Raw genomic sequence first — 18728 nt, forward strand, 5'->3', positions numbered from 1 at the left:
CTGGGGTCAGAAACATCTGGTCTGGTGGTCTCCACTCTGATCGTCTAGCTTTTTTTTCCCCCTCTAATCAGGTAAGGACAGCCTGCCAGAGGCTGTTTATCTGGGTGAAGGGAAGTAACTTGTCTGAGGGCTATATTGAGGGCTCTGTTAGATGTGCCTAGTGAGACTGTAGGTTTCAAACTGGAGTTTTTAAAATGAAGTTGCTTAGACTCAAGCTAAGGCCATCCTCACAAGCAGTTTAATGATAATCCCCAATTTTGGTATCTAACTCCTAATAAAATCTTATCACTGTGGTCTGCCTTCAGCAAAAAATTCTGTTAAGCTAGAATTCCTCTTATCCCTGACCTTCAGTAATTTTCTATCTATTCTAATCTTGCTTCTGGCTATAAATGCCCTTTTATCTTATTAAAGTCAGAATTGAAACCAGTATCTCCCCCGACCCGTGTCCCCCTACCATGGCTCTAAGACCCCATTACAGGTCCCTATACCTATCACCAGATGGCCCCCTTGAATAAAGTCAGCCATCTTTAAGAAATGTCCTGAATAATTTTTTCTTTAACAATGACAACCAAGAATCCTTGGGTTCTTGGGTAGGGTAAAGCAAGAGCTGGCAAAGTCCCTGCACCAGGCAAGACTATTCTGGCTGTAGGGAACTAAGGATTACACAAACTAATGTTTGGACCTGGGTTTAGCAGGATTGAAGGACTGGACTTGGTGAGGGACCCCCGCGGCGCCAGGGGGCGCTGCAAGCTGCACCCGGAAGCCAGCACCCTCTGCGGCGGGACAGCTCCTGACGCTAGAGTCCTCCGTCTTCCGGAAGCCCAGCGGCGGACTCGCTAGAACTGGGTGCGCTACAGCGGCCATGTCGGACACAGCGGAAAAAGATAGGACTGACAGGGACGCGGGCCTGGCTCCCTCGCGGAGGTGGGGCATCATGGACGAAGCTGGTAGCTCTGCGAGCGGCGGAGGCTTCCGCCCGGGAGTGGACAGCCTGGACGAACCGCCCAACAGCCGCATCTTTCTGGTGATCAGCAAGTACACGCCCGAGTCTGTGCTGAGGGAGCGCTTCTCGCCTTTCGGCGAGATCCAGGACATCTGGGTGGTGAGGGACAAGCACACTAAGGAGTCCAAGGGCATTGCCTTCGTCAAGTTCGCCCGCAGCTCGCAGGCCTGCAGGGCTATGGAAGAGATGCACGGACAGTGCCTTGGCCCCAACGACATCAAGCCCATCAAGGTGCGGGTGCCCGGGTCCGGGTGCCCGCGGGGTCGGGGCTAGGACGTGGGGCTAGGACGGGCCCTGGTGTTGTGCCAGGACGGGGGAGGGGTGGACATCCACTCCCCGGAGCTGACCAGGCAGCACCTGGCAGGCGCGGGGGTGTTTGGGAGTGGCTTTGAGAGGGTCCCCGCCTCGGAGGGTGCACCCAGGAGCGCGGAGGGGCGCCTTCCAGAGAACTTCTTTCTCCCTTGCGAGTGGGAGGGACAGCCTTGGGCACTAGAGAGGCAGGAGCTGTGTTTCCGCCTCTCCCAGGTGGCCACTGCCCCTCTTTTGTTATCATCCCCACCCACCCCTGGCTTACCTTTTGGTGTTTTCTGACCCTCCTCTCTCAGACATTTCGGTTTACTATGTATATCTCTGCTTTTCCTCAGGTAAATAGGAAACTTAACTCGCGCCAAGTACATAGGTGAAATTGTGGCCCTCTGGGTTTGGATCTTTTCCCCAATACCAAACAAAAGTATTCATGTATGTAATACTAAGTGCAGGTGATTAAATGGCCCCTATTACATATTCTTCACGCTTCTGTGAGTTTTGAAATTATTTTATATAAGCCCTATTTGTGAAGATATTAATGCCGAACATTTGACTATTGATCCTGTTAAATGGCAGTTTTCTTTGAAAAAAGACCAAAGTAGGGGCTGGGGTTGTGACTCAGCACTAGAGCTCTCACCTAGCAGCCTGGGTTCGATCCTCAGCACCACATAAAAATAAAATAAATGCATTATGTCCAACTACAACTAAAACAAAATATTTTTTAAAAAGAGAACAAAGTAAACTCCCTTAAGAGGAGCCAAATCATTGTGATGGTAGTGTGGCTTTTGTATTATTTTAAGATGTTTATTTGTATGTTCTTAGTTCTTGTTTGTATACTCAGTTCATTCTTGAAGTATTTATATTCTATTTCTATACTTAGTCATCTGTAAAATTAAGGGCCCATAGAAGAAAGGGTCATTTTCAGGGTTATTTGACTTAATCTATCCTTTTAGCACAATTCCTGGCAGAAGGGAAACCCTCCATATATGTTTATTGATCAATAGTAGCCAAGATGTCACTCCTTACTTACTGTGACTTCAAATCAGGACTCAGTCCTGAGAATCTAACAGTCGTTTAAATTGTACTCTTCACCTGTCTTCTAGAGGTAGTTGCTGTATATGCAATTCTATTGGAATTTTCCACAAATTTTTTTCTTTCCTCTCAATTTTCTTTTTTTCCCCTCTTTCTTTTATTTTCTGTTTTTTTTTATTTACAGAAAATTGAGAAGAATATTAATATGGAATTCTAAATTAATAACTCAGATATTATAGTCTCTGGAGGTCCTGCCTGTACCTCCTCCATACACAAAAGAGAAAGAGCCTGGGAATATACCAGTAACACAGTAGACACTAACAAAAATACATGACAATCTAGTGTGTTCATGTCAGTATAGAGCTTCAAAATACATGAAGCTTTATTGACAGAACTAAAAGGAAAAAGATATATGATAATCACCTCCTGAAATTAATTGTAGAGCGATAGCATACACTAGTTCAGGAGTTGGCAAACCTCTGTAAAGGGCCACATAATAAATAATTCCCACTTTTTAGGCCACATACAGTCTCTGTCACATCTTTCTTTTTTTCAATAGCCCTTTAAAAACAAGAAAATTCTTATATCATGAATTATACCAAAAACAAGGAGCTACAATTTGCTGATACCTGCAATAGATTGATAATTTTCATCTCTTTGTATTTATGGCCTTAATGTAATGGATTTTATAATTTGGAATATAACATGATCTCAGCCCATGCAGGCAACTCAAAAAAGAGACCCAAGTTTGAAACTGCCTGCCTTCAATAAATTCCTACACAGGAAATTTAGTCTAGACACAGAAACATAGCCTCCCTCAGCCATAGAGAAGTTAAAGTGCTTGTTCCCAAAGAGAATTAAAGTTTACAATTCTGTTTTTCACATTTTTGTCCACTCAGTTTCAGCCAGAAGATTGTATCACTATTGTACCTAGCCAGACAATCAAGGCTCATTCTTCAGCAGCTACAGCTCAGGTTGTCTCCCACTGGAGCACATCTGGTTTTCTTTCTTTTTTTCAGTATTTCCAGTTAAATTAATTTAACTTCTGTTTTTTCACATGTACTTTGTTTTTGCAAAGTTCCAAAGGATCTCCAAGACAAAAATATTACAGCACCAGGCTTCCGGTCAAAAGATTGTCCAAGTAAAAAGTAGTCTGTGACCAGCTATGGGATGGATTACCTGGAGGTAAAAAGTAAACCTAGAAAATAGAAGAATCTTGGTTCTAGCTTTGCAAGAATACCCCATCTAGAATATGTCTTCATAGTGTATGAAAATAAAAATATGTATGGAGAAATCTTCCATTAGTGTTGAAGTGCTCTACATCCTTTATTGGCGATTTCAAATACTTCAATCCTCAAAAGTTTAGAAGTGTGCATCTGATAGAATATCTAATCACATTTTACCTGAGTCCCCTTTATTTCCTGTAGTGTCTTTGCATATTCTTAGAACTTCCCTTTTTGTATTTTCCTATTGATCATTTATTTCTGGGGCATCCACTAAGCTAGGTTTGCAGTTAACCATTTCTGTGTTACTCATTACTCTTATTACTAATGCCTCAAACAGTGCTTCACATATTGTGTAGATCTGGGGGAGAGTACTGGGATTTGAACCCAGGGGTACTTTACTACTGAGCTACACTACATACCCAGTCCTTTTATTTTTTAATTTTCAGATTGGATCTCCCTAAGCTGCTGAGGGCTTCTTAAGTTGCTGAGGCTAGCTCAAACTTGGGATCTTCCAACTGCTGCCTCTTGAGTTGCTGAGATTATAGGCATATTCTACCACACAGAGCCATGTAGTGTAAATTACTGAAGAAATAACAGGACATACACTTCATTTAGAGTTGTCTCTTGCCCTGTCTCATAAGCGGAATCCCACACCTCTATGTCAGGCTGTATTTTGAGCAAAAATAATGGCCTGCTTTCCCCATGGCTCTGATGTCATTTTTTTTTCAACATTTATAAAATCCCATGGCTTTTTAAGTTGAGTGTCCTTTGGGTTCCTGTCTCCTTCTCTGGAATTTCATAGTCCTGGTTTTCTCATACTTGAATGATATACTGACACTTTAAAGGAAACACAAAACCTCAAGGGTTCTTGTATGTGTAGTGATTTAATTAATTACATTACATTTCTTCAAGTTATTTTTAAAACTAGCCATTAAACTTATTATGTTTATAATTATATAAACATATCCATGATCTTAGTCACAGATTTTTAAAAAATATTTTTAGTTGTAGATGGACACAGTACCTTTATTTATTTTTATGTGCTGAAGATTGAACCCAGTACCTCACATGTGCCAGACAAGCACTCTACCACTGAGCTACAACCCCAACTCTTAGTCACAGATTTTTAGCATTGCTTTAGATTAGTATAAAAACAAAGTACATTTAGAAATCAATACTACAAAGCAAATTCAGAGTACTCTTATGTCATAAAAAAATATTTCAATAAACAGAATTGCCAGTATTGAGCCTCCTGTGCATTTCCCTACTCACACAGGAGATCATTTGAATAATCACTGAGATGACTCAGAACATGGTTATGCTACTTTTTCTAAATATTAATACTAAGAAAGAAAACAAAATATGACAATCTAGACTCAAACCCAACTGTATCAGCAGTTACATTAAATGTAAATGACTAAATACTCCAATTAAAGGGAAGAGATTTATAAGATTTAAGAAAAACCAACTAAGTGCTGTTTATCAGAGTCATGCTGAGGGGTTGGGGGAAAGCTGGTGTAGTATCAGACAAAATAGACTTCAGTTCATATATTAACAGACATGACATAATTTCATAAGAATGAAAGTATCAGTCAAAAAAATATATAGAAAACCCATTTGTTTATTCAGCCAATAATCTTAAAAATACATGAAGTATTGACAGAATTAATGGATAATTCATAATCAGATATTTATATTCTTATTATCTAATTGAACAAGTAGACAAAATAAAGTATATAATATCTTAAGTATATAATGGACATTTATGGAACACTGTCAAACAACTGCCAAGTATACATTCTTTTTAAGTACAGTGACTTGCTAATCAAAAGTACAAAATGAAAAATGCATTTGAAAAAACATTGCAGAGATTGATATTATACAAAAAGTCATTGCAATAAAGATCTTAGAAAAAAAGACTCCATCAAATTGCATTTTAACCTAATGGGCATTTAATCATAAAGTAAATGTATTTAAGGAACAGAAAAAAGTTTTGACTTTATTTTTGGGGTTCTGTTATGTTTCTTAGGTTTTCATTGCTCAGTCCAGATCATCTGGAAGTCACCGAGATGTCGAAGATGAAGAACTTACAAGAATCTTTGTTATGATACCAAAGTCCTATACAGAAGAAGACCTACGGGACAAATTTAAGGTACTTGTTTTTTCTAATCAGCTAGTATATGTAACAACTAAAATATTAATACTAAAAAGAAAACAAAATATATGTAACAACTAAAATATTAATCCTTAATGGTTGTACAGTTGCTAAAAAGGAGATAATAGTAGTGGGGGGTTCTCTCCTCCCCAGACGTTTATCATGAAAATACAGACTCAGAAAAATGAAGGATAAAGCTCAGAGTTTTAAGTATGGTAACACAAGTAGTAGGTACCAAAGCCAAGATTTAAAACTACTCTGTATCCAGAGCCTGTTCTTGGCCTTTAAAATTTCAAAACATTCTCTTATCACTACTTCCATTGCAGCCCTAAGTGTGTGAACAGCATTATCTAATATTTTTTATGGACCTAAGGCATATTGACATTTTACTCATTCACAGAAAAGCTTATACTTTGAAGAGCTTTAATTGTAAAATTGGGCCTACAAAGGAGTTATATTTAAGGAAAAACTACAGCTCTGAACTATAGGTCATAGTAAATGGAATTTGAAGATAAGTCTTTAGCCATTGACTTTTATATGCAGTGGTAAACTTTCACAAAAGTTTTTAAAAAATGGTGTTTAAGTTGTTTTGAGTTCTAATTTTTTACTTTTCTACTTATCCTCCCAATACTGTGAATAGGGTGGGCAATAGCAAAAGAAAAGAAACAAGCAGTAAAAGGTAATTTTCAAACTTTGTCTGTCCTACCCCAATTGAGAGTTGAATAAAATACTTCAGAAACAACAAATACCAAAAGAATATATTCCATATTTCCTTCAGTAGTAAGGAAGTTTTTTATTTTATAAATTTATAACTTCTTTTCTTAGTGAACAAATAAGATATTTTAACCTAAATATACAGTAATTAAGTTGCTTGCTAATTGTTTACATAGAATTTTGTAACATAAATACTAAAGACCAAGAATTTATACCCTGGGTTTCTTCCAACATTAAAAATAAATAATGCTGCATATTTCTCACATAGGATGTTAAAATTCTGAGTGAACTGTGTTTTAGAGATATATTTTGAGCTGTTCTCCAAAAGAATACACTATTACTTATGGTTCTCTTAGAAGACAGTATATTATAGTTAATGTTTATTGAGTGTTGAGTATGTCCCAGGCTTTACATAAGCACTTAACATAGATTAGTTCATTTAACCTTTAAAACAACCAAGTGAGACAGGTACTGCTTTTAGTCCCATTTAACAGACAGGCACAGAGAAGATACATAATTACCTAATTAATAAGTGGCTGAATCAGAATTTGAATCTAGAAAGCCCAATTCCAGAACCCCTGCCCTTAACCACTACTGAGCAAAACTTTGCAGCCATCTGGACCATGTATAAATTCTTTCTTTCTGTTGTTTGTTTCCTGTGTGGCCTAGGCAAATTACTGGATTCTGCTTGCTTGTCTATGAAACAAGCAGTTTAAAATATCTATATATCTTGAAATAGCACAAGTAAATTTAAATTTAAGTTAGTTCTGAAAAACTCTGTTCAGTTATTAATTTTGAGTCCCCTGAGATCATTTCTTTTAACTTTTACAGGTGTATGGAGATATCGAGTATTGCAGCATTATTAAGAATAAAGTCACTGGAGAAAGTAAAGGTTTGGGCTACGTACGATATTTAAAACCATCACAAGCTGCCCAAGCAATAGAAAACTGTGATCGAAGTAAGAATGCAGTTTTTAAACATTGTTAAAGACTTTTTTGAAAACTCTGTTATTCTAAACAACTGAATCTAATGCTGGTTTTGCGAATACCTGCTAATTTAATCTTAGCAGTGGATGTTTTAGGACTGTGATTAGGCAATATTCATTGAAGCACTGTCTGAAGAGAAATAAGAGCGACTATATTACTAAGATAGCAAGTGGAACAGTTTTTGACTTTTTAAAAGTATTTTAGAATTTAAAGTATTAAGAAATTGATTTGCCCTTTCAGTTTTTTTAAATACTTATTCTTTATGCTTGTTCATATTTGACCTAAACCCTAAATAGAATTAAATATGCTAATAAACTTGTAAGTTAAGGATAGGATTCATAAGGTTTACTAACATAAGTAATTAACCATAGATGAGATAAATTCAAGCAGTGATTGGATCTTATCCTATTACTAGTATACATAATAAAGAATAAGAACTTTAAAGGAACCAAGAAGTATATCTTGTGTCACCATACTTCTAATTATATTTATTTTTAGAAAGAAGAATAAATTACTGGGGTTTATGCTATTATGAAAATGTATACATGTGGGAAAGAATTATTGTTAATCAATAGAACTCTTAGATAATCCTAAGGTTCACAGCCAAATTTTCTCCTTAGATCCTTCTGAATTTCTCATTCAATCAGCCTTAATTGAGTACCTATGGTATACTTACCAGTATGCTAAGTAGAGGGATATAAATGAAATGTTTGGAACTTCCAGCATTCAGGATTTTATATCTATAATGGGTAGCAAAGACCTAAAAATAAGACCTAGGCAAAAAACAAAAAATAATAGAAGAATTTTTAAAAGGCTCTTTGAGAGCAAGCAGTATGTCTTATTTGTCTTTCCATCATCTAATAAATAGTGTAGTAATAGGCCCTTAAAGACTTACTGAGATCTCTATAAAAGTAACTGCCATTTATAGTAGACTCAGTAAAAATTTGCCAATTGAAAAAAAAATGTTCACAACTGTGTGGTATAGTTCTGTCAGTAGTGAACAACAGGTGCACTGAATGAGCCTGGGAACACATCCAGAGAAGACAGGATTTGCATCTGGTATAGAGCAAGCAGGAGAGAACATGAAAGCAGTTTTAGCAAAGGCACAGAGCCACGAATAAATACGTCTTGTGCTTCATGTTATGAAGGCAGCTGTCTTATAAAGTACAATATTCCTGCTGAGAAAGTAGGCAACAAATTTAACTAAATACATTGGAACCATATATGGAGGTTTTGAAGACATCAAGCTTAGTCTATGTAAGGATGCTCTTGTAAATTGTTCAAAAATAATAAATCCTTTAGAACAATTAACCTAACCACAGTATTAAGGATAGATTTTCAGAAAAAGATTTCAAACTGGTTGGTTTTATTCTGTTTGAAATCAATAGGATTTTGATGTGGAGAATACTGGGCAAATAACAATGAAGTCATCTGTGATAGGGACGATTGGAAGGAACAGCCTAGAATTGCTCATCTTTTTTTTTCTTTTTTTTTGGCAATTGTAGATAAACAGCCTTCCTTTATTTTATTTGTTTATTTTTATGTGGTGTTAGGGATCTAACCTAATACTTCACACATGCTAGGCAAGTGTTCTGCTACAGAGGTACAGTCCAGTAGAATTGCTGAACTTTTATGTCTACATTGATCCATAATTTGGGGTTCTTGCTGATCCTCTTTATTGTTTGCCATATTCTAGAAAACAAAGAAATGGGTCTGATGGACCATTTTGCTTTGTACGATTATTTTTATAAAGCTATCAGGCACTATCAACCAAGTATATTTGCCATATGTTAAATTTGCTCTGCAATTTGAAATCAATGGTTTTCTTTTTCAGGTTTTAGGGCAATCTTGGCCGAACCTAAAAATAAAGCATCTGAATCCTCAGAACAGGATTATTATAGTAATATGAGGCAAGAGGCTTTGGGACATGAACCTAGAGTAAATATGTTTCCATTTGGTAAGTGGACTACCTTTACTCCAATAGCATATGTTGTATATATAAGGTAATTTGAGTTTTTAAAAACTATGCTTTTATAGGCAGTCTGTAAATCTCATCTAGAGAATAAAAATCTTAAATGTGTTTTTTTCTTAAAATCTTGGGCATGACTTCTAGTGTTCTTAATAACTTATTTTGCTTAATTGATTTCCAATTATATAGTTTTACCTGATTATTTATGCATTATCTGCATATTAAACTATATCAGTATCACTTTTATAGGTGAACTTCTGCCTTTATACAACTGATCAAAAAGTATAAAGCATATATGTACAGATATCCCCTTACAATGAGTCCTAAAACTTTGTTTTAAATACTACTGCTGCTTTAAAATTAGGGTTACAGAAAGGAGAAAAGTGACAAAATTAGAAACTAATAAAAGCGGAAAATGAGTGATCAAAGTAAGGTCTGAGGTTGTTATTTGCCACAAAACTTCAGATAAAATATTTGCCATATTTTTCAATTTTTACATACCAAATGTATACCTGTGAAATTAGATCATACATTTCTGATTGTATTTCTGCATAGAAGATTGGGGAATGGGGAGAGTTGTCTGTTTTCTTGTCATTAGTTCTTTCTGGTAGTGCTGGTGACCAGAAACATAATACAAAACACATTGTCTTAGCAATGGACTTTTTATTTTCTAGTACAAAAAAATGTTACATGAATTTTGTGTGTATAGAAGTTTAAGGATTTATTTTTCTTTTTAAAATGTTGGAGAACAACAACCTGAATTTTCAAGTTTTGACAAGAATGACAACAGAGGCCAGGAAGCTATCTCCAAACGCCTGTCAGTTGTTTCAAGGGTTCCTTTCACTGAAGAGCAGCTTTTCAGCATTTTTGATATAGTACCAGGATTGGAGTATTGTGAAGTCCAACGAGATCCTTATTCAAATTATGGTAAAATAATGTCTGTGTTCTTATATACACTTTCTTTAAATTGCATTTCCCCAAACACACTTTTTATGTCAGATACTATTTGTGTGACAGGAGTTTTGTGTTTCCTTTTTCTCTACTTTGGACTATAAAATCCAGTGATACCTTAATAAACAAACCAGTAGGAATCTGTTTTATATAATGTCATTCAGTTTAAAAAATACTTTAATTCCCACAAAATACACCATTCTCTATTTCTAGTAGCACAACAAAGACACCTGTTTGTACTCTTTTGATTAATGCTAGGCAAAGTTAAAAACTGTAAGTTTCCTCCTCTTTCATCCCTAAGTCTCTTTTTCTTAAGCTTTATGCACCTAAATGAAACTTTTCCAAATTGAAGCTTCTTACATGCCCTTTCACTAATTTTTCCAATTCTCAACAGAAGCAAGACTCTAATATCAACTATTTGAACCTGTTAATGTATCTAATCAATTAATTAGTTATCTAGTGTTAGCTCAACCCATCTTTCTGTTAAGCTTTTGATTTTTATTAAGGTTTTCTGTTAAGGGAGGCGTTGTGATGGATAATGGAAAAAGTCTAGCAATCCATAAAACCCAGCTGTAAATCTCAGCAGTGGCACTAGCTTTAAGACTTTGGTGTATTGTTTATCCTCTTTGGAGCCTCTCCTTTTCTCATCTATGAAATGGGATTATTAATATCTTCTTTGCTAGGGTTGGATCAGAATTAGTAATGAAATATGTAAAATACCTAAGGTAAGTCCTGACACATAATGAGCACTCAGTAAATTTAAGATTTGTTTGATTTTCAAAGAATTAGAAACAAGGAGTGGTATAAATAAATCATATTTGGCATCTTTCCAGTTCCATAGGTTATCTGATTTAGTTCTTTTAGAGTTACATGAGTGTTGAAGGGAAGCAGAGGAATCAGTGTGGGCTTATGGGCTGATGGGCCTGAAGTGCTCCCACCCTTCCACAGACACCCCCACATACTATTGCCTTACCCAGCGCTGGTCTTTTTGCACAGCTGTCCATCGGAACCTACTTCAGGCCATTTCCAACCTTAACCCAAACATATGCTTTCATTTTTTTTGTTCCAAGATCCCTAGGCACAAATATCATGTTTTCTGGCACATTTATTGTTATATTTATGTTATTCTGCTTGTGTATGTTTGTGTGTTCCACACATCCACTACCATTTATCTGGTATGTTGAAATGAATTTTCTTCTGTACCTTCTCTATTATTTTTCTGGTTAGTTGTGTCTGGAAAATGCATGTCACTGAAGCACCTTTTCATTAATAAAGATGTCATCATGTAGTTAGACTTTTATGTGGTCATTTGATTTCTGTGTTTTAATTTCATTAAAGTGTTTGATGCTTGGCTTTAAAGAGAAACATAAAACAATGACTATTTTTCTCCAAAGCAGGTTATATTGTAAATACATCATGAAACCTTTTGATTATGTCACAGCTGGGCTTTCCATTTAAGGACCCCAGTATAAAATTGTCCCTTTGCTCAGCATTACCCTTTTAATTTGATTAGCTGAAATCTTTCAAAGGAATGTGAAATTGATGACTTTGGATCTGAGACCCACTTGGTACCTACCTTTTGTTTTTCATACATTGCCACTTTTTCCTCTCTCCCACTGCAGCTAAATTAAGTATAAATTCTTTTAAGTATATATTCTTTTTATATACTACTTCTCTTTGCATTTCCTACCCAGTATGACAGGGAACTTTCTTAAATTTCAAATAATAAAAATTTAAGGTTTTAGCTGCATTGATATCATGTAAGCAAAACCATTATCCCCAAATTAAATTTATTAGACAGAATATAATGCTAATAATGTTCCATTTTTCTTAAAATATAATGTTCATACTTTTGCCAAAATTTGATTTATGCTTCAGTTTATAGGAATATATGGCTGTTGTACACACATGTAACAGAACTTTGTTTTTTGATATATTTGACTCTGTTGGGTGATAATCAGGGTTTTATATTGTTTGACCTTCAGTATACATTGTAACATGGGCCTCAGTGACTTAATGTGCTCTCTTTTCCTTCTGTATATTCTCTACTTTAGGCCATGGAGTGGTTCAGTATTTTAATGTAGCATCAGCTATTTATGCAAAATACAAGTTACATGGATTTCAGTACCCTCCTGGAAACCGGATAGGTGTTTCCTTCATTGACGATGGGAGTAATGCAACAGAGTAAGTACCATTTCAGGAGTGTCTGGAGCCAAGCCCTGGGTGTACATGATTATGAATTGAAGAAAAAAAATAGGAAGCAGTTGACCTCTCAAGAGAGGAAGTCACACAAAACAAGTTACTGTTAAGAGACTGAATATTTCCAGTTTTCTGTAAATTACCAGTTATTGTCTCCAGTCTCCTTAGAAAAATGGCAACACAGATGGTAGCTGCACAGCTTGCATCAATGGTGTGGAATAACCCAAGTCAACAGCAATTTCTGGTAAGTAGGTAAGAATTTTAACCTTTATAATATAATCAACAGAGCATAATACAGTCTACAGAGTATTAAATAAATATTACCTTTGTTTATTACCCATGTAAGAAATTTTTCATTACTATAGTAGGAAACCATGTAAGAGCCATGATTTGCACGTTTTTAATCTTTTGACCAAAAATACCTGAAATGCAGTTTTTCTTTTTCTTGTTTTGTACTTAATTCTTCAACAGCAATTTGGAGGAAGTTCTGGATCCCAGTTGCCTCAAATCCAGACAGATGTTATACTTCCATCATGCAAAAAGAAAGCTCCTCCTGAAACTCCTGTGAAAGAAAGACTTTTTATTGTGTTTAATCCTCATCCTTTACCTTTAGATGTGTTAGAAGATATATTCTGGTAAGATTTGAACTAGTAATTTAAGCATTCTCACAATCTTGAAACTTCATTTATCCAATACCTACTTAGGAAGAGATGATTTTTTCTGTGGGTTTAAAAACTTCTTATTTGAATCATGTTTTTGAATTTATAATCCCCCATTTCCTTCTCTTCTATGCCACTCACACATCTTAAGTTTCTACACAGAACTTCCTGTTATTTTGTTTAAAGCATGTAGTATTGTTTTGAAAAGCTGCTTGCATAGAATGGACAAACCTTTTGTCTCCTGATAGAAGATACATCTGTGTAGACTTGTCCATTAAAATTCTTTTTACATAGATTTTCCTTCATAGTTATAATTCAGCTGAACAGTATTTACTAAGCATCTTCTGTTTTGTCAGTGCTCAGTTGGATCCTAAAAATTATATAACCACATTGAGTAAACAGTTACTTATAGGAAAGAATATTAAGTGTTGGGCTGGGTTGTGGTTCAGTAGTAGAGTGCTTGCCTAGCATGTGTGAGACACTGGGTTCAATCCCCAGCTCCACATAAACAAACTAAATAAACAAAATAAAGGTATTGTATCCATCTACAACTAAAAAAAGAAAAAAGAAAAAAAAAGAATAATAAGTACAATAAGTGTTAAGGGTAGAAGGTTCTTATTTATTTTTGTGTTTTTAATATAACCCCTATTTGAGCTTTTCCTTTATGGTCACTTTCCTGTTTGCCTTACAGGAATGTTAGTGAATTAAGCAGGCTCATTAGAAAGCTTGTTATACAAGTTCTGCTTAAGATATCAGGCATGTGGTTCAAGTATTTTGACCTTTGTTTAACTGAGTTTAATTGATTCATTTAGTTTAGTTTTGTTTTGTTGTTTTTTCATGAATCACTCCTCAGTGTCAGGCAGTCACTGTGTTAAATGCTAAAGACAGTTATGTAAAGAAAACATTATATTACTGTATTATGTTGACGAGATTGTAGTCCTTGTCCCCTTAGAACTAATGTCATGTAGGAAACAGACAAATAGGGAATTACAATCTAGTGAGTGAGATTATGCTGTGGTAAGGAATATGTGAAATCCATGGGAGGGGAACCTACCTTAGAAACTCTGAGGAGTGAAAGTTAAAAATAATTTGCCATAGGAAGAAACTGGGGGTGTGGGTGATTTTTCCTGCCAAAGAGAGTGTGAAAGGAGGTGATTAGTATACAGAATTAAAGAGATTATAAGGGAACATGAAGCTAAGGAGGCCAAGGACCATGTTGAAAGCTATTTAAGGAGTTTGTCCTCACCTTGGAAGCAGTGGGGAGTGAGCTACTGAGGAGATTTTTACGGAGTAAATGATCATATTTTATTTTAGAAAGAAATAGAAAACAGGGTGAAGAATGAAGAAGGACAGGTCACAGAACAAGGAAGAAGGCATTAGAGTAATATAAGGAAAAGATAAGGATAATTTGAATAAGGAAAGAGACCCAAGTAAAAAGAAGAGACATTAACTGAGTAAAGAGATATTTAAGTATTGAAATTGGCATGCATTCGATGTTGAACATAAGAGTAAGGGTGATAAATGAGTCAAGAATGGAGTCCATCCAGGCATGGTGCATGCCTGTAAACCCAGCGACTGGGGAGGTTGAGGTAGGAGGATTGTGAGTTCAAACCTAGCCCTCAGCAATTTAGTGAGGCTTTAAGCAACTCAATAAGACCCTCTAATAAAATTTTTTAAAAGGGCTGGGGATGTGGCTTGGTAGCTAAGAGCCCCTGGGTTTAATCCCTGGTAGCAAAAAAGAAAAAAAAACAAAAAACAAAAACAAGGTTTTAGAACTGAGTAGCAGTCTTTTTCTGTTTCAGTTGTTGTTTTTTTGTTTTTTTACTTTGTTTCAGTCGTTTTGGTAACCTGATTGAAGTTTACCTTGTGTCAGGAAAAAATGTGGGTTATGTCAAGTATGCAGATAGAATAAGCGCTAATGATGCCATTGCTACTTTACATGGAAAGATTCTAAATGGGGTCAGACTTAAAGTTATGCTCGCGGATTCCCCAAGAGAAGAATCTAACAAAAGACAAAGAACTTACTGATCCTTGAGGTAAGCACGTCTAATCTGAATTTTAAAATTAAAATTAAGAAGAATCTATATAAGTACTTGAATTACGGACTTTTTTTTTTTTTTAGAGATTTAGAAGATAATTTAAAAGCCCTGACTTAAGCTCTCTTTGAAAGCCAAGTTTTTTTTAACAACACATTTTTAAACTTAAAATATTTAAACTCTAAAAAAATGCTTTTGATGTTTACTGGAAAAATGGGTAAATCAGATTTCAATTTAGAAAATTAAACATTTATTTTTTATTTGTGAATATCTATATCCCAAGACTTGGATTTTTTTTACTGTATTCTTAAATAAAGCTTAAAATTGAAATATTTCTAGAGATTTTTAACTTGAAAAATTGGTGTCCTGAATTATGAATTGAGGTAATTTTTAACAGTCTTTATAAAGTATGTTTTGATTTGTCACTAAGGAAATGCCTAAAAAGCAATATCAAATAATATACCTTTTGGGTATCATTTGAAACCTAAATATTGGTGTTTTCTGGATTTATATTTATGAGTTTATGCATTAAAAGTACATATTTGGAAAATATTCTCGTGTGCTTATATGTATTTTTTTTTAAACCCTGACCATTTGCCAAAAATTCTTCTTTGTTATAAATACTGACATAGCCATGTGCATCGCTTTTCCTACTTATTAGTTTTAAAAATCAGACTTCAGTTTCCTCTTTTGTGACGGTTTATATCTCCTTGCTTTGGGGAGACATTCTTTAATGTTAGTTAGGCTTTTTAATTCTGTAAATGAATTCTGGGTTTCAAGGATGCTGGGTTTCCTCACTCCCACATTCATCAGCCTCCCAAATCTACTACAGGTCTAATGAATCTGTTTTGTAGTTCCAGGTTTTCTTTCCAACCAATTATGTGAGCTAACAAGTATCAAAACAATCATCACAGGGCTTATTGCTGATGACCTTCTTCTCATAGAGCAAGTCCAGTGATTATTTGTTCTTCCTTCACAGAAGGCATTGGGCAATAGAAAGTGCCCACTGGGCCCATTGTTAATAATTCTACTTTTTACATGTTTTTAAATATTTGATGGCAAAACTAACTCTCATCACACCATAAAGTGTAGCAATTTAACCCTAGGAATATTAAATTGCCAGTGAAAACAAATTAGCCATTTTTCCTGTTTTAGAAGTAAAATGTTAAAAACTGAATTCTGTTTTAGACAGGCTGTCCTCTAAAATAGATCGCAATAGTTGTGTTTATTCCTGTCTGTGAATATTTCAATATAATTAACAATTCTTGCTTTTGTTCAACAAATCCTTGTCCTTAAAAAGGACTATAACACTAATTTCCACCAAGGAAAAATATAGAAATTACTCTTATGATTGAGCCTTTCCTAATGATTATTTACATTTTAAAGAGAATACTGGACTTAAAATTAAAATCAGAATATCTGGGTTGGAATTTCAGCTCTGATACTTCTCATGATTAGGCAGCTCTTTTTACCTTTCAGAGATCCAGTTATTAGAAAGAGTTATTAGAGTTGTTGAAAGACAATGAGAGAGCAAAGTTCCTTGTTTAAAAAAATTAAGGATTGGGGATGTAGCTCAGTGGTAGAGTATTTGCCTCAGATGCATTATGCACTGGATTCAGTCCCCAGCACACACACAAAAAGAACTCTTCCACATATGGCTTCAGAGAAACCTTTGAGATAGATGATCTCATGCAAAATAATGGCATCTAAATGATCAAAAACTTAAAAGTTTAATGGTATCAGTCTATCTCATGTCTGCTACTGTGAAAACTAAGATCTCTAATACCATGTCTTTCCCATTAAAAGCAATGTACATTCATCCAATTTTCTTCATTGAAGGACTTGCACATTCTTTAGCTTAGCTAGTCATAAAAATATAAGTCTATCATTTTTTTTCCTTTACTAAACTGTTATATATTTTTAAGGCAAAGATAAAGTAGGGTCAGATTAGTTGAAAATTTTTTTTGGTAGAATAAAATTAGCTATAATTTAAATGTATTCCAATTGCAGCATGGCTTTTTATTCATTTTTGCTCTTCATCTTCTATTTACGAAGGACTCTGTAATGAGATTCTCCTCTTTTTTGGTGAATTAAATAAATATATTGGCCAGGCATGGTGACACAACTGTATTTCAACTACCTGGGACGCTGACGCAGGAGGATCACTTGAGCTCAAGAGTTTAGACCAGCCCGGCAACATAAAAAAATAAATAAATAATAAAATGAATAATCTTATCTTAAGGCTCAATAAGTATGGTAGACTTTCCCAAATTTTAAGGTTTTAACTGTTGAAGTCTGGAGGGAAGGGGTGGTATATTATGTTTCTTTAATTTCAAGAGGACAGACACATAGTTCATGAAGGTTAGTTCCTTTGAGGAATAAGCCTGGAATTAATTGAACCACACCTAGGAAATAGAAGAAAGTCATCTAAAAATATAATACTGAAAATAGTTGAGTTTTATGTGTCTGATGTGCTTAATATATTTCTTCTGCTTGAGGAAACATAAATTTTAGTATTTCAGAGCATCTGATTTTATATTAATTCACAGCATTTTCCCTCTAGAAATTCAATACCTGCTTGCATCATCCTTCTGAGTAAGTTTGGTTTTGTTTATTGGGGGGCATCTATGATCAAACAGATAACATTGATTATATTGAAACAAAAGAACAGTTCCTAACATTTTAGGAATACTATATGCAACAGCTATTTTCTTTCAGGTGATGATTTTCATATTGTGTTGTGTTCTTTCTACAGAACAAAGACTAAATAATGACATAATCCTCAGCTGACTGACTGAAAATGTGACTGGACGCACTCCCTGTGGACAGTTGACAGCTTTTTTTTTTCATATACCTGATAGTCTGCACAACATTATTTTGTCTGGGAAGCAGGAATTGCTGACATGTATTTTTGAATCCATACCTAATGCTAAAACTAATATGGTAGTTGTTTCTTAGAGCAATATGTTGTTATGTGTAGCAGAAATAAAGTTCTCTTAGAGCAATATGTTGTTATGTGTAGCAGAAATAAAGTTTTCTTTGCTTAACTATATTATGACTTATTTATGTCAAAGACAGGGATGAAAAAATTTAATAGACAGTGTTTAAAGGTTGACGAAATAATCTATTTCATTGATTTTTTTTACACACTTAAGATGGAAACATCTTGATATCAAATGTGTGCCATAGTGTAATTGGCATACAGTTATACTAACTTATTTTTCTTTCATAAATGAAACATAAAATAAAGGTGCTTTTTTCAGTTAGGTGCACCTTAGAGTCAATAAAATATGTAGTTGCTCCTCAGTGTACACATGCAGATTAACTGGTTACTTTTACTATAAGGACGAGCAAAAAGGCAGCATTAGAAATATTTTTATACTGTACATTTGCAATTATATTAAAACTTGAAAATTTTATAAAAACCTTTTAAGATTATAAAGCAACAGCTATAAAAATTAAAAGTTATTGTTGATATTTTAAATTAATGTC

The 18728-nt window shown here is 34.8% G+C and overlaps 1 protein-coding gene across 3 annotated transcripts; it reads left to right on the forward strand.

Annotated features, from left to right (window-relative positions):
• Positions 1 to 835: 835 nt before the first annotated feature.
• Rbm45 (RNA binding motif protein 45) lies at positions 836 to 18286 on the forward strand. Of its 3 annotated transcripts, XM_026392025.2 has the most exons (11): positions 836 to 1234; positions 5597 to 5719; positions 7268 to 7394; positions 9257 to 9379; positions 10139 to 10318; positions 12397 to 12526; positions 12701 to 12785; positions 13013 to 13176; positions 15036 to 15236; positions 17800 to 17831; positions 17992 to 18286. In XM_026392025.2, the coding sequence occupies exons 1-9, from the start codon at positions 863 to 865 to the stop codon at positions 15226 to 15228; spliced, it is 1497 nt and encodes a 498-aa protein (XP_026247810.2). In that variant the 5' UTR covers positions 836 to 862; the 3' UTR covers positions 15229 to 15236; positions 17800 to 17831; positions 17992 to 18286. The 3 variants fall into 3 exon arrangements, 2 of the variants coding, with proteins under 2 accessions (XP_026247810.2, XP_077659047.1); XM_077802921.1 differs by lacking the exon at positions 17800 to 17831; XR_013344345.1 differs by lacking the exons at positions 17800 to 17831; positions 17992 to 18286 and having other exon boundaries at positions 12701 to 12793; positions 15036 to 15120.
• Positions 18287 to 18728: the final 442 nt, after the last annotated feature.

Source organism: Urocitellus parryii, chromosome 1 (genome assembly GCF_045843805.1).
Source record: "Urocitellus parryii isolate mUroPar1 chromosome 1, mUroPar1.hap1, whole genome shotgun sequence".
NCBI lineage: Eukaryota > Metazoa > Chordata > Mammalia > Rodentia > Sciuridae > Urocitellus > Urocitellus parryii.